The following is a 20,986-nucleotide window of genomic DNA, read 5'->3' as shown; positions in this document are numbered from 1 at the left end:
AGAGGAAAGAGATTCTGCTGGGCCCCCGTCTTTGCTGGGAGGAGTGGTATGTGCGTTCAGAGAGGGAAGGAATTAACAGTGGCCCATCTTGGAGACTCTTTAAGCGTCCGTGAATTACTTCCTAAATAGTGGGGACAATATAGCACAGTGGTTGGGCACTCCAGACTCAGGTTCAATCTCAGCACTGCTGCTTGTTAGTTGTGTAACCTCAGGCAAGTTAGTTTACCCTTTTGTGACTCAGTTTCATTATCTTGAGAATGGGCTATTAGTACTTTGTGCCTCCTGGGGGTCGTTGGTAGAATTTTATGAGATGATGGAAACAAAGTGATTTGTATGTATGTGTAGGTAGGTATGTCATAAATGTTAGCTACTGTTAAGGCAGGATTTTTTTTTTTTTTTGTCTTTTTGCCTTTTCTAGGGCCGCTCCTGTGGCATATGGAGGTTCCCAGGCTAGGGGTTGAATTGGAGCCATAGCCACCGGCCTACGCCAGAGCCACAGCAACATGGTATCCGAGCTGCCTTTGCGAGCTACACCAGAGCTCAGGGAGAAAGCTTTCTCTTTCCGACTTCCTTCACTGAGGAGGACACTCTCAGGTGGTGTTCACTCAAGGGAGCACCAAGGTGGTGTTCCCTACGTGGCATCCTGCACAGGCTCTTCTTCTTTTGTTGTTGTTGTTGTTGTTTATAATTTCAAAAAGTTAGAGTGTGATTGATGTAGCACGTTGGGTCGATTTGTGCCGAACAGCAAAGTGGCCCAGCCATGCATCTATGCACGTCCTCTTCTCATATTATCTTCCATCACGTCCTGTCACAAGAGCCCGGACATGGCTCCCTTGCACAGACCGCTCTCGGGCCGGCTCCTGGCTGTGCCTTGCCTCTCTCGGCTCCTGTGCTGGCTGGGTTCTCTAGGTTTCGCTTTTGTCTTCCGGGCTACCAGAGACCTTTCTGACACATCCCTCTTGTGTGTAGGCGAAGGCCCCTCGCTTGCACAGCGGCCTTGACATCTTTATTCCTCAGGCTGTAGACCAGCGGGTTCAGCATGGGGATCACGATGGTGTAGAACACGGAGAGGATCTTGTTGTAGGCGGAGGCCCGCTGAGGGTCAGGCTGGACGTAGACAAGGAACACGGAGCCGTAGAAGAGGGAGACGGCAGTGAGGTGGGAGGCGCAGGTGGAGAAGGCCTTGCTCTGGGCCTGCAGGGACCTCATCCTGCAGATTGTGACCAGGATGTAGGCATAAGAGACCACGATGACGGAGATCGTGGGGAGAGTGACGGAGGCAGAAAGGACGAGCAAGATGACATTGGCCGTGGCGGTGTCTGAGCAGGCCAGGTGGAGCAGGGGGGGGATGTCGCACATGTAGTGATCGATGATGTTGGGACCACAGTAGGGCAGGATGAAGACATTCCCTGTCTGCAGCACCGAATTGAGCGTCGCCACGGCACAGGTGGCCAGCACCAGCCGGACACACAAGTGCTTGGACATGATGGTGTGGTAGAGGAGAGGGCGGCAGATGGCCACGAATCGGTCGTAGGCCATGACGGACAGGAGCAGACATTCTTCTGTGCCGAAGATGTTCAGCAGAGCCATCTGGACCGCACAGCCCGAGAAGGAGATGGACCGGTCAGTGGCGAGGAGGCTGACCAGCAGTCGGGGGGTGAACGAGGAGGAATTGCAGACGTCAAGGACGGAAAGCACGCTCAGGAGGAAGTACATGGGGGTGTGGAGGGGGGCGCTGGTGCGGATCAGATCTATCAAGCCCAGGTTGCCCACCAGAGTCACCAGGTAGACGAGCAGGAAGAGGGCAAAGAGGAGTGGTTTTTGGTGTGCCTGGTCTGTGAGGCCCAGCAGGATGAACCTGGTCACCGTGGTGTGATTCTGTCCCAGGGCCATTCCCCTGGTGTGTTTCACCCTTGGCAACGCAGAAGAGGAGGAGAAACAAGGTGTCACCATCGCATCAATGGAAAAGTCGCATCGGTCTCTGAGTGGCAGACTGCCCCGCAAATCCCACATCAATCCCGTGGTGTCACATTCATGCTTATGTGCTAAGCATTCCCTGTCCTTTTAGGGAGAGGTCTAAATTCTTTCTTTGTCTTTTTTTTTGTCTTTATAGAGCCACACCCTTGGCATATGGAGGTTCCCAGGCTAGGGGTCCAATGGGAGCTGTGGCCATCAGCCTACACCAGAGCCACAGCAACATCAGATCTGAGCCTAGTATGCGACCTATACCACAGCTCACGGCAGCACTGGATCCTTAATGCACTGAGCGAGGCCAGGGATTGAACCTGCAACCTCATGGGTCCTAGTTGTATTCGTTAACCACTGAGCCATGACGGGAAGTCCAAAGCAGGGTTTCAAGTGAAGTTCTAGGTGATGGTCCAGTCCGACCGAGTCAGAAAGCAAAGGGCCAAGAGCCCCCTGTGTCCACCCTTTGCTCTCGCTGAGAGGATTGCACCTGAGGAAAGCAGCATTTCTGCTTTCTTCTTTTTTTTTAAGGGCCCCACCCACGGCATATGGAAGTTTCCAGGCTAGGGGTCCAATCGGAGCTCCAGCTGCCTGCCTACACCACAGCAACAACAATGTGGGATCTGAGCTGTGTCTGTGACCTACACCACAGCTCATGTCAATGATGGATCCTTAACCTACTGAGTGAGGCCATGGATTTAACCTGTGTCCTCATGGATACTTGTCAGGTTCGTTACTGCTGAGCCACGACGGGAACTCCTGAAAGCACCATTTCTTTCTTTCTCTTTTTTGTCTTTTTAGGGCCGCACCTGCAGCACGTGGAGGTTCCCAGGCTAGGAGTCTACTCAGAGCTACGGCTGCTGGCCTCCACCACAGCCACAGCAGCACGGGATCCTTAACCCACTGAGTGAGGCCAGGAACCAAACCTGCGTCCTCATGGATAGTAGTCAGATTTGTTTCTGCTGAGCCCCGACAGAGCTCCCGAAAGCACCATTTCTAGTACTGTCCTCGTAAGGGCAGGGGGGCCGGTGCCCCTCGGTACTTGCCTCAGGCGTGTCCCAGACACACATCTACACACACATGTGACCTGCACAAAAACATGAGACAATCCCCCCACATCATGGAAAATTCCCACAGCTTTACTACTTGCCCAAGGTTTTAGTTGTGCTGGGACCTTGTCATCTGAGATTCAGGTCACACAGAGGCTGGACTCCCAGGAGGAAACATAAAGGGGGAAAAAAAACCCAAAAAACTGCAGGGTTTACCATGAAGCAAATATTGGGTTGAGGAAGTGAAGGCTGAGAAGTTGGGGCTTTTAGAAAAAAGGCTAACAGGCTCCTTCGAAGCCATGCTTCTTGTTTAAGGACGGTATCTTCAGGTTCCCTGAAAGGCAAAAATAACTTGGGCGTGAGAAAGAGTGAGGCAGCCGCTTGAAGTGGGTTCTTGGAACCTTTTTGCACTTGTGGGCAGCTGTCAGACCCCTGGCAGATGGGCAGTCAGTGAGTTGGAGCCCCTGATCTCCGGTAGCTCGAGAGCCTTTAGCTCATACGGGCGTTGGATTGAACCTTGGGTTGGGATGGTCACACTGAGTGAAACCTCAGGAGGTCCCCTGTGGGAACTCGGTGCAGGGGCTGCCAGGACGGCGACCCACCCTCAGGCCAAATGTCGGAGCACAACTCTGAGACTGCAGAAGTCAGAACAGGGGAGGGGCGTGAAGGCAGTGAAGGGAACCCCTAAGAAATTCGGAGGGATCCCATCCTGCCCATAGGTCCTCAAGGCTGTCGCTGGTTTTCCTTCCTGCTTCGCTCTTTCCAGGGCTCAAGTTGAGAGCCTGCCCATCTTGCTCACATCGCCTGTTTCCTGGCAACTTTGTAAATTCAGTGACTGGGTCTTGATTTATTTATGTATTTGTTGTTTTTTTCTTTTTATGGCTGCATCTGCAGCATATGGAAGTTCCCAGGCTAGGGTTAGAATCCGAGCTGCAGCTTCCAGCTTGGGCCATAGCCACGCCAGATCCTAGGTGCATCTGTGACGTACACTGCAGCTCACGGCAATGCCAGATCCTTAACCCCGTGAGTGAGGCCAGGGATCGGGCTTGCATCCTTATGGGATACTAGTCGGGTTCACTACTGCTGAGGCACAATGGGAACTCGGCAAATGGTTTATTTTTGTGCAAAGATTGCCGTCCCCAACCTCCTGAGTCTGAGCCAGAGTGTTGGGGTGGGGGGAGGGGACCAGCTGGAGCCTGCTGTATTCTTAGTATGGGTGATGGTTGATTTTCTGTGTCAACCTCCCTGGGCAAAAGGATGCCCAGAGAGCTGGTGAAACATTTCTGGCTGTGTTTATGAGGGCTTTCCACAAACGAGTAGCTTTCTTTTTTTCTTTTTAAGCCTGCAGCTGTGGCATATGGGAGTTCCCAGGGTTAGGGGTGGAATCGGAGCTACAGCTGCTGGCCTAGGCCACAGCCAGAGCAACACCAGATCCGAGCAGCGTCTGAGACCTACATCACAGCTCGAGGCGACACAGGATCCTTAACACACCAAGGGAGGCCAGGGATTGAACCCACATCCTTATGGATCCTAGTGAGGTTCATAAGCCGCTGAGCCATGATGGGCATCTCCCCAGAAAAGATTAGCCTTTGCTCGCGTAGACGTCACAAAGAGCGCCCCCCCGACCAGTGTGGGTGGGCAGCTCGCAGCCCGTTGAGGGCCTGACTAGAACAAAGAGGCTGAGGAGGCGTGACTTGACTCCTTTTGCTGGAGCTGGGACTTCCAGCTTCTGCTCAGAGACTTTGGTGATTTTGAGTCTCAGGCCTTTGGACTTCCTCTAGGACTTAGACCCATGGTGCTTGGTTTTTAGGCCTTTGGATTCAGACTGAATCACAGTACTGTTTTTCCTGGTTTTGCACCTTGCTGATGGCAGATTGTGGGATTTCTCAGCCTCCATAATTGTGTAAGCGAATTCCTATAATGTCTCCCTTTATCTCTCTATCAATCTATCTATCTATCTATCTATCTATCTATCTATCTCTATCTATCTATCTATCTATCTATCTATCTATCTATCTATCTATCTGTCTATCTATCTATGTACGTCTCATTTATCTATATGTTGTTGGTTCTGTTTCTCTGGAGAAGCCTGACTAATACAGTATGCAAAGAAACATGACTTAAAATCTGTACCTAAAGCCAGGAGGTGATTCCAGGAGCATCAGTAAGCACTGCTCAACAGGTTCGCCCATGGATGCATTCATTGTTGAAGGAAATGTTTCACTCTGATACCTGTGAAGGTACAGGTGAGCGTTTGGTCTGGTAGGGATGCGACTGGTTCTTTGTCTTCTTCACCAGGCTCAAGCCCCGCTGTGCTGCCTCCATCCCACCTGCCTGACTCCCCCGCCTTCTCCCTCCCCATCAGGAGGTCGGATGGTCGGGCTTTGTTTCTCCCTCTTCCCCATTTATAGCATCTCCATTCCTAACCCCGTGCTTCCCCGCCCCAGCTCCCCGGGTGATTCATTAGCTGAACCGTTCATTGGACTGAGGAACTCCAAGTTGGAGGCACCCAGAAAAAACACAAGCCATTACAGCCCATCTCCTGCTACCTCGGATCCCCCGGGAGCCTGGCAGGGATGTGAGGGCTCTACCACACGTGGAGCAGGCTTCGAGCCAATTTTATTTGAATCTCAAAGAGATACAGAACCCCAGCTGACATCTGGGTTTCACGATAAATTCCACCACCTCACCCCTTCACGTAAATTATTAAGACTGATTTCTATTACAGTAAAAGTAGCACGTTGTCTAAAAAACCGAAACATAATTTGATTGAAAGAAGTTATTCTGGTCTTTCAGTTTTTCTGTTTAAATTCGCCAATTATATAGAAATGACAGCTCATTGTTGCTTTTTTGGTGTTACAGAATCTTTTTTAAAAAAATTTATTGTATTTTTACTAGAGTATAGTTGATTTCTGGTTTTGTATCAATTTCTGTTCTATAGCATAGTGATCCAGTCCTACAAATATGCATTCTTTTCCTCATATAATCATCCGTAAGTTTCTACCCCAAGAGATTGGATATAGTTCCCTGGGCTACACAGTAGGAGCTTATTGTCCTAAATGTAATAGTTTGCATCGACCAACCCCAAACTCCCCGTCTACCCGACTCCGTCCCTCTCCCCCTGGGCAACCACAAGTCTGCTCTCCATGTCTGTGAGTGGGTTTCTGTTTTGCAGATAGGTTCATTTGTGCCCTCTCTTAGATTCCACACATCAGCGATAGCATAGGGTATTTGTCTTTCTCTTTCTGACTTACTTCACTTAGAAGGACACTCTCTAGTTGCATCTGTGCATGCTGGTCCCTGGCTAACTGCAGGGCAGATCTCTGTTGAGGGGGCCCCATTGCTTCCCACAAAGGCATGTGACTCCTATCTCCTTCCCGTACTCAAACACCACAGGGATTCTTTCTTCAACATCATGTATTCAGAGGGCAACGTTCCCTATAGAGCCTTGTAGGGAAGCTTGCTCTGGTTGGAACATTGGCATTCGCTGATCATGATCCTTCCTATATTTGAGAACTCGCAAGACAGGAGGAAGACAGGGAGCTCCTGCCGTGGCTCAGCGGAAACAAATCTGACTAGTATCCATGAGGACGCATGTTTGATCCCTGGTCTCGCTCAGTGGGTTAAGGATCCGCCATTGCTGTGGCTGTGGTGTAGGCCATCACCTGCAGCTCTGATTCGGTCTCGACCCTGGGAATCTCCACATGCCATGTGTGTGGCCCTAAAAAAAAAAAAAAAAAAAAAAAAGAGAAAAGACAGGAGGAAGCTAGAACCTAGCCCCTCCTCCCGGAGTAGGTCCTATTTCCACCTCTCAGGGCTCTGGAAGACAGATGTGGGGATGTGGGAGATAAGTGGGTGTGAGAGAGCCCTGCTGGATGTAGTCAGTATATCACGAGACGTACTAGAGTTATGTTGCCAGACAGGCGAATGCTCCTGTCTAGGACTTGGGCTTCAAGGAATGATGGAAAGATCTCAGACCGGTAGAAATGACGTGTGGTGGGATGCTGTAGAGGGTGGTGTGGTGGCTGGTGCAGGTGGCTTTGTCCACCAGCTGAGCAGGGCCAGAAACGTGGGGCAGCAGTGCTAGCTGCAGCCAGGGAGAAAGCTTTCTCTTTCCGACTTCCTTCACTGAGGAGGACACTCTCAGGTGGTGTTCACTCAAGGGAGCACCAAGGTGGTGTTCCCTACGTGGCATCCTGCACAGGCTCTTCTTCTGTTGTTGTTGTTGTTGTTTATAATTTCAAAAAGTTAGAGTGTGATTGATGTAGCACGTTGGGTCGATTTGTGCCGAACAGCAAAGTGGCCCAGCCATGCATCTATGCACGTCCTCTTCTCATATTATCTTCCATCACGTCCTGTCACAAGAGACTGGACAAGGCTCCCTTGCACAGACCGGTCTCGGGCCGGCTCCTGGCTGTGCCTTGCCTCTCTCGCTCCTGTGCTGGCTGTGTTCTCTAGGTTTCGCTTTTGTCTTCCGGGCTACCAGAGACCTTTCTGACACATCCCTCTTGTGTGTAGGCGAAGGCCCCTCGCTTGCACAGCGGCCTTGACATCTTTATTCCTCAGGCTGTAGACCAGCGGGTTCAGCATGGGGATCACGATGGTGTAGAACACGGAGAGGATCTTGTTGTAGGCGGAGGCCCGCTGAGGGTCAGGCTGGACGTAGACAAGGAACACGGAGCCGTAGAAGAGGGAGACGGCAGTGAGGTGGGAGGCGCAGGTGGAGAAGGCCTTGCTCTGGGCCTGCAGGGACCTCATCCTGCAGATTGTGCCCAGGATGTAGGCATAAGAGACCACGATGACGGAGATCGTGGGGAGAGTGACGGAGGCAGAAAGGACGAGCAAGATGACATTGGCCGTGGCGGTGTCTGAGCAGGCCAGGTGGAGCAGGGGGGGGATGTCGCACATGTAGTGATCGATGATGTTGGGACCACAGTAGGGCAGGATGAAGACATTCCCTGTCTGCAGCACCGAATTGAGCGTCGCCACGGCACAGGTGGCCAGCACCAGCCGGACACACAAGTGCTTGGACATGATGGTGTGGTAGAGGAGAGGGCGGCAGATGGCCACGAATCGGTCGTAGGCCATGACGGACAGGAGCAGACATTCTTCTGTGCCGAAGAGGGTCAGCAGAGCCATCTGGACCGCACAGCCCGTGAATGAGATGGACCGGTCAGTGGCGAGGAGGCTGACCAGCAGTCGGGGGGTGAACGAGGAGGAATTGCAGACGTCAAGGACGGAAAGCACGCTCAGGAGGAAGTACATGGGGGTGTGGAGGGGGGCGCTGGTGCGGATCACATCTATCAAGCCCAGGTTGCCCACCAGAGTCACCAGGTAGACGAGCAGGAAGAGGGCAAAGAGGAGTGGTTTTTGGTGTGCCTGGTCTGTGAGGCCCAGCAGGATGAACCTGGTCACCGTGGTGTGATTCTGTCCCAGGGCCATTCCCCTGGTGTGTTTCACCCTTGGCAACGCAGAAGAGGAGGAGAAACAAGGTGTCACCATCGCATCAATGGAAAAGTCGCATCGGTCTCTGAGTGGCAGACTGCCCCCCAAACCCCACATCAATCCCGTGGTGTCACATTCATGCTTATGTGCTAAGCATTCCCTGTCCTTTTAGGGAGAGGTCTAAATTCTTTCTTTTTCTTTTTTTTGTCTTTATAGAGCCACACCCTTGGCATATGGAGGTACCCAGGCTAGGGGTCCAATGGGAGCTGTGGCCATCAGCCTACACCAGAGCCGCAGCAACATCAGATCTGAGCCTTGTATGCGACCTATACCACAGCTCACGGCAGCACTGGATCCTTAATGCACTGAGCGAGGCCAGGGATTGAACCCGCAACCTCATGGTTCCTAGTTGTATTCATTAACCACTGAGCCACAAGGGGAGCTCTGAAACGTCTAAGTTCTTTAACCTGCCAAATATCCTCTGTGAAACACCTCTGTGCTACCCTGCTCTCTGCTTATCCTCTTGCAGTTCTGACCAATTCTACAAAATTCTATGTCCTTACAAATGCCTACATTTTTCTGAATTCTATATTTTCGTCTTGGAATGTCCTCGAGTCTCTTCAAGCCCAGGTTAGAGGTCTGCCCCTTCCTCCTTCCCCTGAACATCACAGACACTCCTTCGTTTGAATCAAGAGCACGGTACTTTAACACTGAAAATGTGATGGAACATGATGGGGGATAATGTGAGAAAAAGAATGTATATATATGTGTATGGCTGGGTCACTTTGCTGTACTGCAGTAATTAACAGAATATTATAAATCAACTATAATTAGAAAATTTTTAAAAATGCCCACCCATTTCCTATTGGATTTTCTCACTCCTAGTTGGAGGAAGAGTTCCTGAATCCCTCAATAATTTGTGCTCTGATATCTATCACAATGTCTTATGTCAATGAATGCCTGTAAATTGATCAATTAGATAAGAGAGTCTGTCTCACTCAGGTAATGGCAACTCAATCCTTTCAGTTGTTTTGGCCCAAATCGTCTAGCTATTTTGGACCACATTCCCCCCCCCTCTCCATCTCCTCATCAATTCCCTCAGTGAATCATATTGGTTCTACCTTCAAAATGTATACTGACTTCCCACCCTTTCTTTGCCAGGCACCATCCTATCCTGCTTGGGTTATTGCAGCTGCTCTTACCTGATGTCTTGTTTGAGAAGCAGCCAGGGTGATTCTGTTGACACATGAAAGTCAGAACCCTCACGATGGCCCTCAAAGTCCACTCTGCTATGTTGGCCACCACTCTACAACTCTCTTTGCCTCTCTGTCCTCTTTTCCTCCTCTTCTCACTTATGCTGCTCTAGCTACCAGTGTCTCCTTGCTCTGCTTAGGACAGGCCAGGCGTGACCCAGGACTCTGTGCTAATGGGCCTCCCCCTTAGGAACACACTTGCTCTAATTAGCCGCCCTATGACTCCATCCCTCTACTCCTTTTTTTTTTTTTTTGTCTTTTTTTTTTTTGTTGTTGTTGTTATTGTTGTTGTTGTTGCTATTTCTTGGGCCGCTCCCGCGGCATATGGAGGTTCCCAGGCTAGGGGTCCAATCGGAGCTATAGCCACCGGCCTACGCCAGAGCCACAGCAACGCAGGATCCGAGCCGCGTCTGCAACCTACACCACAGCTCACGGCAACGCCAGATCGTTAACCCACTGAGCAAGGGCAGGGACCGAACCCGCAACCTCATGGTTCCTAGTCGGATTCGTTAACCACTGCGCCACGATGGGAACTCCCCTCTACTCCTTTAAGCTCTGGCTCGTATGTCACCTGCTTGGGCCCCCTCCCTAAGCATCCTATTTACATGAAACCTTCTGCTACTCCAGCACTCACTGTCGCTCTTCTTGGCTCAATTTTTTGCCTCCCAGGACAGACTCTCTTCTAACCTGCTATAAACACATAACATTAATTTCATTCATAATCTCCATCCTGACATTAAGATATAAAAACCATGAAGTCAGGCATGGTTGTCAGTCCTGTTTCCTGCTGCATGTCTGGTGACTGGCATGTAGTTGGCCCACAGTAAATAGTAGTTGAAAGGGGATTAATGAAACCTGAAAGGAAGATAGAGTCTCATCAAAGCAAAAGAGGATAGTTACTACCCAGAAGGGTGAGTTTGGAATTCCACTTACCCAAATCAGGTCTTGAACATTGGAGAATATTTATGATAAGAATTGGGTGGGAGTTCCTGTTGTGGCTCAATGGTTAATGAATCTGACTGGTATCCATGAGGTTGCAGGTTCGATCCCTGCCCTTGCTCAGTGGGTTAAGGATCTGGTGTTGCTGCAGTTGTGGCATAGGCCAGCAGCTGTAGCTCCAATTCAACCCCTAGCCTGGGAACTTCTATATGCCACTAGTGTGGCCATAAAAAGCAAGAAAAAAAAAAAAAAAGAATTGGTGTAACGTCAACCTAATCACGAGAAAACATCAGACAAACCAAAATCAGGAGACATTCTACAAAATACTTGACCAGTACTCCTCAAAAATCTCAACAGCAAAAAAAAAAAAAAAAAAGACAAGGAATGATAGATTGGAGAAGACTAAGAAAATTTAGCAACTCAATACAATTTGATACCTGGGTTAGAGGCTGTGGGACAACAAAAAATGACATTGGTGGAAAAACTTATGAAATCTAAATAAAACCTGTAGTTGACAGTATTGTGCCAATTTAATTTTATTTCATTTTTATTTTTTGGCCTCCCTGTGGCATATGGAGTTCCCAGACCAGAGATCAAATCAGCTGTGGCCAACGCTGTAGCTGCAGTGACACCAGATCCTTTAATTCACTATGCTGGGGATTGAAACTGTCCTGGTGTTGCAGAGATGCTGCCAATCCTATCATACCACAGTTGGAATTCCAATATTGTGCCAATTTTAATTTTTTATTTTTGATACTGGTACCATGGTCATGTAGAGAAAAATGGATGAGGGGCAGACAGGAACTCTCTGTACTATGTTTATAACTCCTTTGTAAGTCTAAAATTTTTAAAAATAAAATATTAGAAAAATTAGGTAAGAGTAGAATTGAGAAGGTCCTGTTGTGGTTCAGAGGGTTAAGAATCCAACTAATATCCATGAGGATGCAGATTTGATCCCTGGCCTTGCTCGGTTGGTTAAGGATCTGGTGTTGCTGCAAGCTGCAGCATAGGTTGCAGATATAGCTTGGATCTGGTGGTGTTGTGGCTGTGGTGTAGGCCGGCAGGTGCAAGCTCTGATTCGACCCCTAGCCTGGGAACTTCCACATGCTGAAGGTGTGGCCTTAAAAAAAAAAAAAAAAAAAAGTAGAATTGAAGGATGTTGCACTGGGTTGTGAAACTGGATATGGGCTGGAAGCTGGGGTCTGGAGTACCTTGTTGTTACAGTAGCAGAACCTGACTGTAGGAGGGGTTGAGCTGGTTAACATGCAAGATGGGCTGAATCCTCTGGGGAGGAAGACCCAAGTCGTGAAGTTTTGGTCTAAATCACTGAATACACAACCCTCATCTTGAATCTCGAAAAATCCTAAATTTGTAACCCCAGTTGCTGTGACAGCCTCAGAAGATGGGTGTATGCTTTGCACCCTACATTAATAATTTTGAGTAAGAGCTATTTATAAGACGACAAGTTTTTGAAAAATCATACCACTGAATATGAGTTTGGATACATACTTGAATATACACATATTGCACATGCATACTCTTTAAGGTGCTTGAAACTATTAAGAGTGTCTGCTTAATTTGACTGGAAATACAGAGGATGACTAGCTAAATTGAATTAACTAAATCTATGTTTGATTCAACTGTGCTAAAATACGGAAGAGCATTTGATTTATCAAGAATAAACATTTTGATCTAGTAATTTTCGGGAGTTGTTTAAATGCTTAGGAAGGCATCTGAAGGGCTTAGGAAATCTGGTACATTCAATTTGTGATTATAGTTTAAAAAGTTTAGGAGCATTTAATTAATCATGTATATAAACAGTGTTTAAATGTGTAGGCGAATTTGCTTCTATAGTTTTATGTGTGTCTTTGTCTGACCTTACTTTGAATTGTTTAAGAGAATTTGATTGTAAAAAGCACATAAATTTTTTGGGGGAATTTGATGTTTTAGGTTTTGGAGCAAAGGAAACATTAACCAAAGATCAAGTGTGATTGTTTTAAATTTTAACAAACATTACTAGATACATAATTAAATTTATTATATCTGGAAATTTCATTTAATGGCCTAAGAAAAACCCAGTTCTAAATTTACATCATAAGATATTATAAGCAATTAACTAATGGATTTAGATAACCCTTTCCAAGCACAAAAGATCTGGACATTAAAAAAAAAAAACAGGGAGTTCCTGTCGTGGCGCAGTGGTTAACGAATCCGACTAGGAACCATGAGGTTGCGGGTTCGGTCCCTGCCCTTGCTCAGTGGGTTAACGATCCGGCGTTGCTGTGAGCTGTGGTGTAGGTTGCAGACGCGGCTCGGATCCTGCGTTGCTGTGGCTCTGGCGTAGGCCGGGGGCTACAGCTCCGATTCAACCCCAGCCTGGGAACCTCCATATGCCGCGGGAGCGGCCCAAGAAATAGCAACAACAACAACAACAAAAGACAACAAAAGACAAAAAAAAAAAAGACAAAAAAAAAAAAAAAACCCCCCCAAAAAAAAAAAAAAAAAAAAACCAAAACGCTTCTAGAAGTTCCCATCGTGGCGCAGAGGAAACAAATCCGACTAGGAACCATGAGGTTGCAGGTTCTATCCCTGGCCTCGCTCACTGGGTTAAGGATCCGGCTTTGCCATGAGCTGTGGTGTAGGTCACAGATGTGGCTCGGATCTGATATTGCTGTGGCTGTGGTTAGGCCGGTGGCTACAGCTCTGATTCTACCCCTAGCCTGAGAACTCCCATATGCTGCGGGTGCGGCCCTAAAAAGCAAAAATAAAATAAAATTAAAATTAAAAAAATTAAAATAAATCGCTTCCAACACAGCATGTTTTGGGAGCTCAGACTCCTGTGGATTTGAATATACTGAGGGGGAGAAACAGGAAGGAGCCACAGGATCAAGAACCTTAATTCTCTGAGAAGTGGGGTTCAGGGAGTTCTCCCAGGAGCTGCCAGACATGGGTATGGTTCCAGCTCTCCCACTTACGGTGATGTGACACTGACAAGTCACTTGGAGAAAGCTGAGTCCTGTGTGCTCATCTGCAAAGGGCAAAGACTTTGGGGATTCAGAGATGGTGAGGACAGAGGTACTTTGGAAAGAATGAGGTGCTCATGATAATCCTGGGTGGCTGTGGAGGGAGGAAGAAATATTAGGATGGAGGTAATATTTGTTGAACCTCTGCTCTGCGCTATTCTCTAGGCTAGATGCTCCCCTCCATCCTGACCTCATTAGAGAGGTGAGCAAGCTGCCTGAGGTCCCAAATGGATGAAGTGATATTTGAACCTGGGGGTGACCACATGGAAAGCAATTGGCAAAATCCCCTCTTCCTTGGATAAAGATCACAGCCTCAGGAAAGAAAGTAAATAACACAAGCCAGGGAAATTATTTAAGGAGAAAGAGATAACAGAGGTTAACCAGAGAAGAAGAGTAAACCCCAATCATTCAGCCAGCCTCGGTCAGATGTCTAAACCAGAATAGAACATGTCCTAGGCATAGTATGAAGCCCTTACAAGAAGGTTTTTTGTTTTTTTTCTTTTTTTCTTATTAGGGTTGTACCTGTGGCACATGGAAGTTCTGGGACTAGGGGTTGAATCAGAGCTGCAGCTGCTGGTCTATGCCACAGCCACAGCAACGCTGGATCTGAGCTGCATCTGAGACCTATGCTGCAGCTGTCGGCAATGCCAGGTTTTTTTTTTTTTTTTTGTCTTTTTGCCTTTTCTAGGGCCCCCTCCTAGGCCTATGGAGGTTCCCAGGCTAGGGGTCTAATCGGAGCTGCAGCTGCCAGCCTACACCGGAGCCACAGCAACGTGGGATTCAAGCTGCGTCTGCGGCCTACACCACAGCTCATGGCAACACTGGATCCTTAACCCACTGAGCAAGGCCAGGGATCGAACCTGCAACCTCATGGTTCCTAGTCAGATTCGTTAACCACTGTGCCATGACAGGAACTCTAGGCAGTGTCAGTTTTTTAACCCACTGAGTAAGGCCAGGGATCAAACCCTCATCCTCATGGATACTAGTCTGGTTCTTAACCTGCTGAGCCACAAAGGAAACTCCAAGAACACCTTTTAAGAGGAGTGATTTTTCTCCCACCTGAAGTTTTCTGTCACAGGTTCTAGCTCAGCGATCCATTTATAGAAGGACTTTAGGAGTTCCTGCTGTGGTAAAACAGGATCAGCAGCCAGGTCTCTTGAACACTGGGATGCGGGTTTGATCCCTGGCCTGGCATAGTGGGTTAAAGGATCTAGCATTGCTGCAGGTTGCAATGGAAGTTTGGATCTGATCCCTGGCCCAGGAATTTCCATATGCTGCGGGGTGCCCAAAAGAGAAGGACCCTAGACTCTCACCGTTTACCCAGCCTCCAAAGGTGACCCAGGTGTGCAAAATTTCTTCTACCTGCAGAGGACTCAGACGGGCAATTCTTGTCCTCAGGGGCAGATCTGTTGGATTCCACAAGGGAAATCAGGACCCCACAGGATCCAGACTCTGAGTCACAGCTTTCAAAGTTTCTCCTGCAGGAGTTCATATCTTGGCTCAGTGATTAATGAACCTGACAAGTAGCTATGAGGACTTGGGGTTCAATCCCTGGCCTCGCTCAGCGGGTTAAAGATCTGGTGTTGCTATGAGTTGTGGTGTATGTCGCAGACATGGCCAGGATCCCACGTTGCTGCGGCTGTGGTGTAGGCCGGCAGGTGCAAGCTCTGATTTGACCCCTAGCCTGGGAACCTCCACATGCCATGGGTGTGGCCCTAAAAAGAAAAATAAAAATGAAAAAAAAAAACATAAAAGAAGAAAAAGTGTTTCCCTAGCAATGACTCAAGGGAGTGCTACTCTGCTCCCTGATCCAAGAACTATCTCTGCTGGGAACTCATGAAGAGAGAACTTGAAAATGTTGAGTGAATCCAGTTCATGGATGTTTTGGGTGGATGGAGGTATAGAAAGAAGAACAATGGAATTATCTTTCAATTTTCCTTTCTGTTTTCAGTTTTGAATGGAGATCCGTGTCTATGGTACAAAATTCAGAGGGGACTACAGTGAAAATAAGTGCCCCCTCCTCCCCGTTCTGATTCCCCAGCCACTCACCTGTCTTCCTCAGACGCAGCCCGCTTCTTCTGTATTTGTCCATGGTTAGTTATTGCTTATATGAGCAATACGTGTACATGTAATCTCCCTTCTCTTTCAAAAGATGCAAATGGGGGAGTTCTCTTGTAGTGCAGTGGGTTAAGGATCCAGCATTGTCACTGCAGTGGCTTTGGCGTGGGTTTGATCCCTGGCCTGGGAATTTCCCCAAGCTGTGGACACCACCAAAAAAAAAAAAAAAAAAAAAAAAAAAAAACCAAACAAATGGTAGCAAACTATACACATTGTTTTGCACATTGTTTTTTCTCCTTTAACAATAAATCCTGAAAGATCTTTCCAGCCAGCCATTAAAAAAGTGCTGCCCATTTTTTCCCCAAAGTATATTTTATGAAAGTCCCTCCTCTTTTTTGGTGTCTTTTTTAGGGCCACACCCACAGGATGTGGAAGTTCCCAGGCAGGCCGCAGCAACGCCAGATCTTAGCTGCATCTGCGACCTATGCCAGATCTTATAACTCACTGAGTGAGGCCAGGGATCGAACCTGCATCCTCATGGATACTAGTCAGGTTCTTAACCCTCTGAGCCACAACGGGAATTCCAGTTTTTCTTTTTTTAAATACATTAAAAAAAAAAATGATGGGAGTTCCCGTCGTGGCGCAGTGGTTAACGAATCCGACTAGGAACCATGAGGTTGCGGGTTCGGTCCCTGCCCTTGCTCAGTGGGTTAACGATCCGGCGTTGCCGTGAGCTGTGGTGTAGGTTGCAGACGTGGCTCGGATCCTGCGTTGCTGAGGCTCTGGAGTAGGCTGGCGGCTACAGCTCCGATTCAACCCCTGGCCTGGGAACCTCCATATGCCGCGGGAGCGGCCCAAGAAATAGCAACAACAACAACAAAAGACAAAAAAAAAAAAAAATGATGGCTGTACGCATGACATATGGAACTTCTCCAGGCCAGGAATTGAATCCAAGCCACAGCACCGGCAGCACCGGCTCGTTTAACCCACTGCGCAGGGCTAGGGATTGAACCGGCAGCTCCGCAGTGGCTTGAGCTGCTGCAGTCAGATTCTTAACTCACAGCATCATGTTAGGAACTCCTTAATGCATTTTTACTATAAGTGAACGGGAAAAAAGTTTTGAACTTAAAAATCAAGGCTAGGTGCTGCTCCCTGATGGAAGGTCAGAGGTCAACGTACTGATCCAGAGGCCTGGAACCCAGGAGGACAGGCAGATTCGGAATGTCTGGCACCGAGAACACTGGTCCACAGAGTAAAAGCAGACACCTAAGGGTCCTGGAAGGGCTGGGGGAGGAGAAATTCTACACCATTCTTTCTGCATCCCCACCCCCTACAATTGCAAACGCACCATCAAATAGGTGAACCTGTCATTGCCTTTCCAAAGGGTTTATTCAAGCCACCGCTGGAGCCTGGGGCTGGTGGCTTGTTTCTGGGAAGTGTTATTGCCTAGCACTTGAGAGCATGGGCCTTGGTAGAGACCAGCTCTAGACTTGAATCCCAGTGCCAGTCCTTACTAACTTGGTGACCCTGGACAAGTGATTGAACCTCACTCGGTTTTGTCTTCGGCCAAGTGGGACTTAACAGTACCTATCCCTAGGGCTGCTGTGAGGATTAAATGAGATGAAGCATTTAAACCACTTGTTGTATTGTTTGGCAGAGAGTAAATATAGACGGTCCCTGACTTACGATGATGGTTCGACTTAAGATTTTTGAACGTGACGGTGGTGCAAAAGCATTCACTAGAAAACTGTACTTTGAGTTTTGAATTTTGATCTTTCCTGGGCTAGCAAGATGCTGTAAGATACATTTTTGTGATTCTGGGCAATGGCACCAATCACAGCTGATGAACTTGCAACCATTTTGCACCTAGACAGCCATTCTATTTTTCACTTTCAGTACAATATTCAGTACGTTACATGAGATACTCGACACTTTATTATAAAATAAGGTTTGTTGTTAGATGCATTTGCCCAATTGTAGGCTGATGCGAGAGGTCTGAGCACATGTAAAGTAGGCTGGGCCAAGCTAAGATGTTCAGTAGGTTGAGTATATTAAATGCATTTATTTTTATTTTTTTTGGCTGCACCTGAAGCATGTGGACATTCCCAGGCCAGGGATCAAATCTGTCCCACAACAGTGACCCAGGCAGCTGCAGTGACAACACCAGATCCTTACCCACTGCACCACAAGGGAACTCCCTAAATGCACTTTTTTTCTTTTTATTTATTTATTTATTTATTTTTTGTCTTTCTAGGGCCTCACCAGCAGCATATGGACGTTCCTGAGCTAGGGTTGAATTGGAGCTGTAGCTGCCGGCCTGCGCCACAGCTATGGCAATGCAGGATCCGAGCCTTGTCTGAGACCTACAACACAGATCACAGGCAACGCTGGATCCCTAACCTCCTGAGCGAGGCCAGGTATTGAACCCCCATGCTTAGAGATACTAGTCGGGTTCCTTACTGCTGAGCCACAAGGGGAGCTCTCCTAAATGTACTTCTGGTTTAATGATATTTTTAACTTACACTAGGTTCACTGGAAGCTCACCTTACTGTCAACCGAGGATGATGTGCATTCAGGGCTTGCGATTGATTCTAAGGGGGGGCTTGCATTTAAGTGGAGAGAAAGGGAGCAGGAGAAGAGGTGGGATCATCTGTGAGCACACTCACCTGTGGAGGAGCAGCTACCAACGCCTGCTGAGTCCAGCTCCCGGGGACCCCTGGCAGTGCCTTTCCCTCCCCGTGGCATTGGCTGCCTCTGACCAGCTCCAGATGTGGGCGCTTTCAGTGCTGGTGGGCCTCTGTGTCTCTCCTTCCTTGGACGCCTTCTGGCCGAGCTCTTATCTGGCTTTTCTGCAGAGACCTGTGAGCATTGCCTGGTTTTCGGTTGTCCCAGGGGCAGAGCAGGAAGCCGGTGATGGGTGGTCCAGGACACGTAGAGAACGATGCCCTGAGATGGAGCTCCTGTTGGTTCATGGGATCTGGGCACCTCTGGGGCTCCTGGCACAGGCTTGACTGTCTTGGTTTACCAAGTCGCTCCCCTGAGGGAGGGCCTCTGCCTTAAGTTTAATGAGCGTGAGAGTCCCAAGAGGGGACATTGCGCAGAAACCCATCATAGAGCCTTCGCATGATTATCATTCTCCTAGGGGCTTGAGGCAATTATTTTTTCTTCTGTCATTAACAGCAGAGAAGCAGTGGGTGATCTTCTTCCCCTTTCTCATCTGACAAGCCTGAGACCAATAAGGCTCACTAACTTTTTTTTTCCTGATTGCACAGCAAATCACTGGTAATAAGAATAATAGAAAAGGAGTTAAGAACACAATGTCTCTGTGGATGCGGGTTTGATCCCTGGCCTAGCTCAGTGGGTTAAGGATCTGGTGTTGCTGCAAGCTGTGGCATAGGTTGCAGATGAGACTCGGATCTTGAGTTGCTGTGGCTGTGGCGTAGGTTGGCGGCGACAGCTCCGATTTGACCCTTAGTCAGGAACTTCCAATTGCCATAGGTGAGGGTGTAAAAAGGAGAAAAAAAATAGAGAAAGAGAGAGAATAATAGAAGAATTCTCTGGTGGCTCAGCAGGTTAAGGATTAGGCATTGTTGCTGCTGTGGCTCTGGTTGGATTCCTGGCCCAGAAACTACTACATGTCATAGGGGTGCCCCGCCCCAAACAAAAAAGAATAGCATCTAACATTTAGCAATAGCTTTCATGAATTTTACTTCGTTTTGTCTTTATACAAATCCTCTGAGGTCTGATCAGCCAACATTGTTGTTCCTATATTATGGAAGAGAAAACAGGCTCAAGGAAGTGACATGACCCGTCCAAAGCATAGCTGATAAGTTGGTAGAGTCAGGACCAAAGCCAGGCTCTTCTAGCCTTTGATCTTTGCTCCTTCCACAGCTCCCAGCCTCTCAGAGTTCAGTCATCCTGGAATTACTTGACATTACTGGTCTAGTTTATTTATTTTATTTTTTAATTTTTGTCTTTTTAGGGCCATACCGGAGGTATATGGAAGTTCCCAGGCTAGGGGTCAAATCGGAGCTGTAGCTGCCAGCCTATACCACAGCCACAGCAACACCAGATCTGAGCCTCGTCTGTGACCTACACCATAGCTCATGGCAATGCTGGATCCTTAACCCACTGAGCAAGGCCAGGGATTGAAGAACCCGTGTCCTCATGGATCCTCGTCAGATTCGTTACTGCCAAGCCACAAAGGGAGCTCCATTACTGGTCTAGTTTAGAGAAATACTCCAAAATGTTTTTCAGGAGAGGCATAAGCATATTCAGCATCATACTCTGTGCCACAGCCTCTCTGTCCTTGATTCCTGCCCTGCTCATTAACAGCAGATTCTGATAACAGGATCTCTACTCTTTTTCCTCCAGAACTGTGTCCCCAGCGGAATTGGGATCCGGTTTGTCACTGGACCTAGAGTCTGTTCCTGGTTCCTAAATAGGCATCTGCAGCCTAGCCCTCAAAGTACCCGTCACCCTTGGTGCTCTCTGCTTACCCGTCTTTTCATTTTTCACCCACCTCTGGCGCAGACCCACCTCTGACAGCTTCAGGGCACCTTGTTCACACTTCCTTCTTCGTGACCGGCACTTCCTGCAGTGATCCAGCAATCCTGACTGCTTCTCCCAACTTAGGCCTGTCGTTATCACAGGCTTGGGTGCTTTCCCAGGTGGCCAGCCTTTTTTTTTCTCCCAGCTGCTCTTCCTCATCTGTCTCCTGTCACCTGTGATATTCCACCTCTTTCTCCCTGTGAATTTCTCTGCCTTCAGTTCCTGTTTCTTTCTATTTGGCTACAGGTATCTGAGTCATGCCCAAGTGGCCCTGCGATGTGACAGCTCCTTACTTTCTCTGTCTGGAGGCTCAGGTGGAACACAGGGAGAGAGGGACCTCTGTCACAGGGACATGCAGTGCCTGTTTGCATCTTTTCAGAATAATTCTACCCCAGGAGGTAGGAGAAAGTAAGAGGAGTGCCAAGGAGCTTCCAAGAAAGGAAGGAGAGAATGCGTGTGATGAATATTTATAGGCAGGCATGAAAGGACCAAGAAGCAGTACATATTTATGAAGCAATGAGGCAGTTTCACAAAACACTGAATATTCATGAGGTCTTAAATTGGCACTGTTGGGTGATGCCCATTTTGGGTCCCACTTGATCACTGCCCAAGACATGGAGATGAAAGGCATGATTGCTGAGCGAGTCACTGGGTACCCAGAGCTACAGGCAAGGCTTACTTGCTCTTGTGTTTTTCTGATGGG

General features: G+C 48.2%; 2 protein-coding genes across 3 annotated transcripts; both read right to left on the bottom strand.

The window, feature by feature from the left end:
• Window positions 1-384: 384 nt before the first annotated feature.
• Window positions 385-5,240, bottom strand: LOC100513644 (olfactory receptor 5J3-like). The gene is made up of 2 exons (XM_085010051.1): window positions 5,148-5,240; window positions 385-1,912 (listed from the first exon to the last, which is right to left on the bottom strand). Exons 1-2 carry the CDS (start codon window positions 5,216-5,218, stop codon window positions 931-933), a joined length of 1,053 nt encoding a protein of 350 aa, XP_084866177.1. The 5' UTR covers window positions 5,219-5,240; the 3' UTR covers window positions 385-930.
• Window positions 5,241-5,616: 376 nt separating this feature from the next.
• On the bottom strand, window positions 5,617-20,684 carry LOC100513068 (olfactory receptor 5P55-like). Of its 2 annotated transcripts, none has more exons than XM_085010050.1 (3): window positions 20,255-20,684; window positions 18,399-19,011; window positions 5,617-8,475 (listed from the first exon to the last, which is right to left on the bottom strand). In XM_085010050.1, the coding sequence occupies exon 3, from the start codon at window positions 8,454-8,456 to the stop codon at window positions 7,494-7,496; it is 963 nt and encodes a 320-aa protein (XP_084866176.1). In that variant the 5' UTR covers window positions 8,457-8,475; window positions 18,399-19,011; window positions 20,255-20,684; the 3' UTR covers window positions 5,617-7,493. The 2 variants fall into 2 exon arrangements, with proteins under 2 accessions (XP_084866176.1, XP_084866175.1); XM_085010049.1 differs by having other exon boundaries at window positions 20,272-20,665.
• Window positions 20,685-20,986: the final 302 nt, after the last annotated feature.

This window comes from Sus scrofa, chromosome 2, assembly GCF_054392235.1.
Source record: "Sus scrofa isolate SSC_HxYL_T2T_F1_AM1 chromosome 2, Sscrofa_HxYL_maternal_Yorkshire_Landrace_v2.0, whole genome shotgun sequence".
Taxonomy (NCBI): domain Eukaryota; kingdom Metazoa; phylum Chordata; class Mammalia; order Artiodactyla; family Suidae; genus Sus; species Sus scrofa.
The sequence above is the reverse complement of the archived record's forward strand: the minus strand, read 5'-3'. Positions and strand labels throughout refer to the sequence as shown.

Bases quoted from the DNA above. Each gene is read 5' to 3' on its own strand.
- LOC100513644 (XM_085010051.1), bottom strand. From the start codon at position 5,218: ATGAATGCATCCATGGGCGAACCTGTTGAGCAGTGCTTACTGATGCTC. The intron at 1,913-5,147 runs GTACAGATTTTA...TGCGTTGCCAAG, and splicing joins GAATCACCTCCTGGCTTTAG to GGTGAAACACACCAGGGGAA.
- LOC100513068 (XM_085010050.1), bottom strand. From the start codon at position 8,456: ATGGCCCTGGGACAGAATCACACCACGGTGACCAGGTTCATCCTGCTG.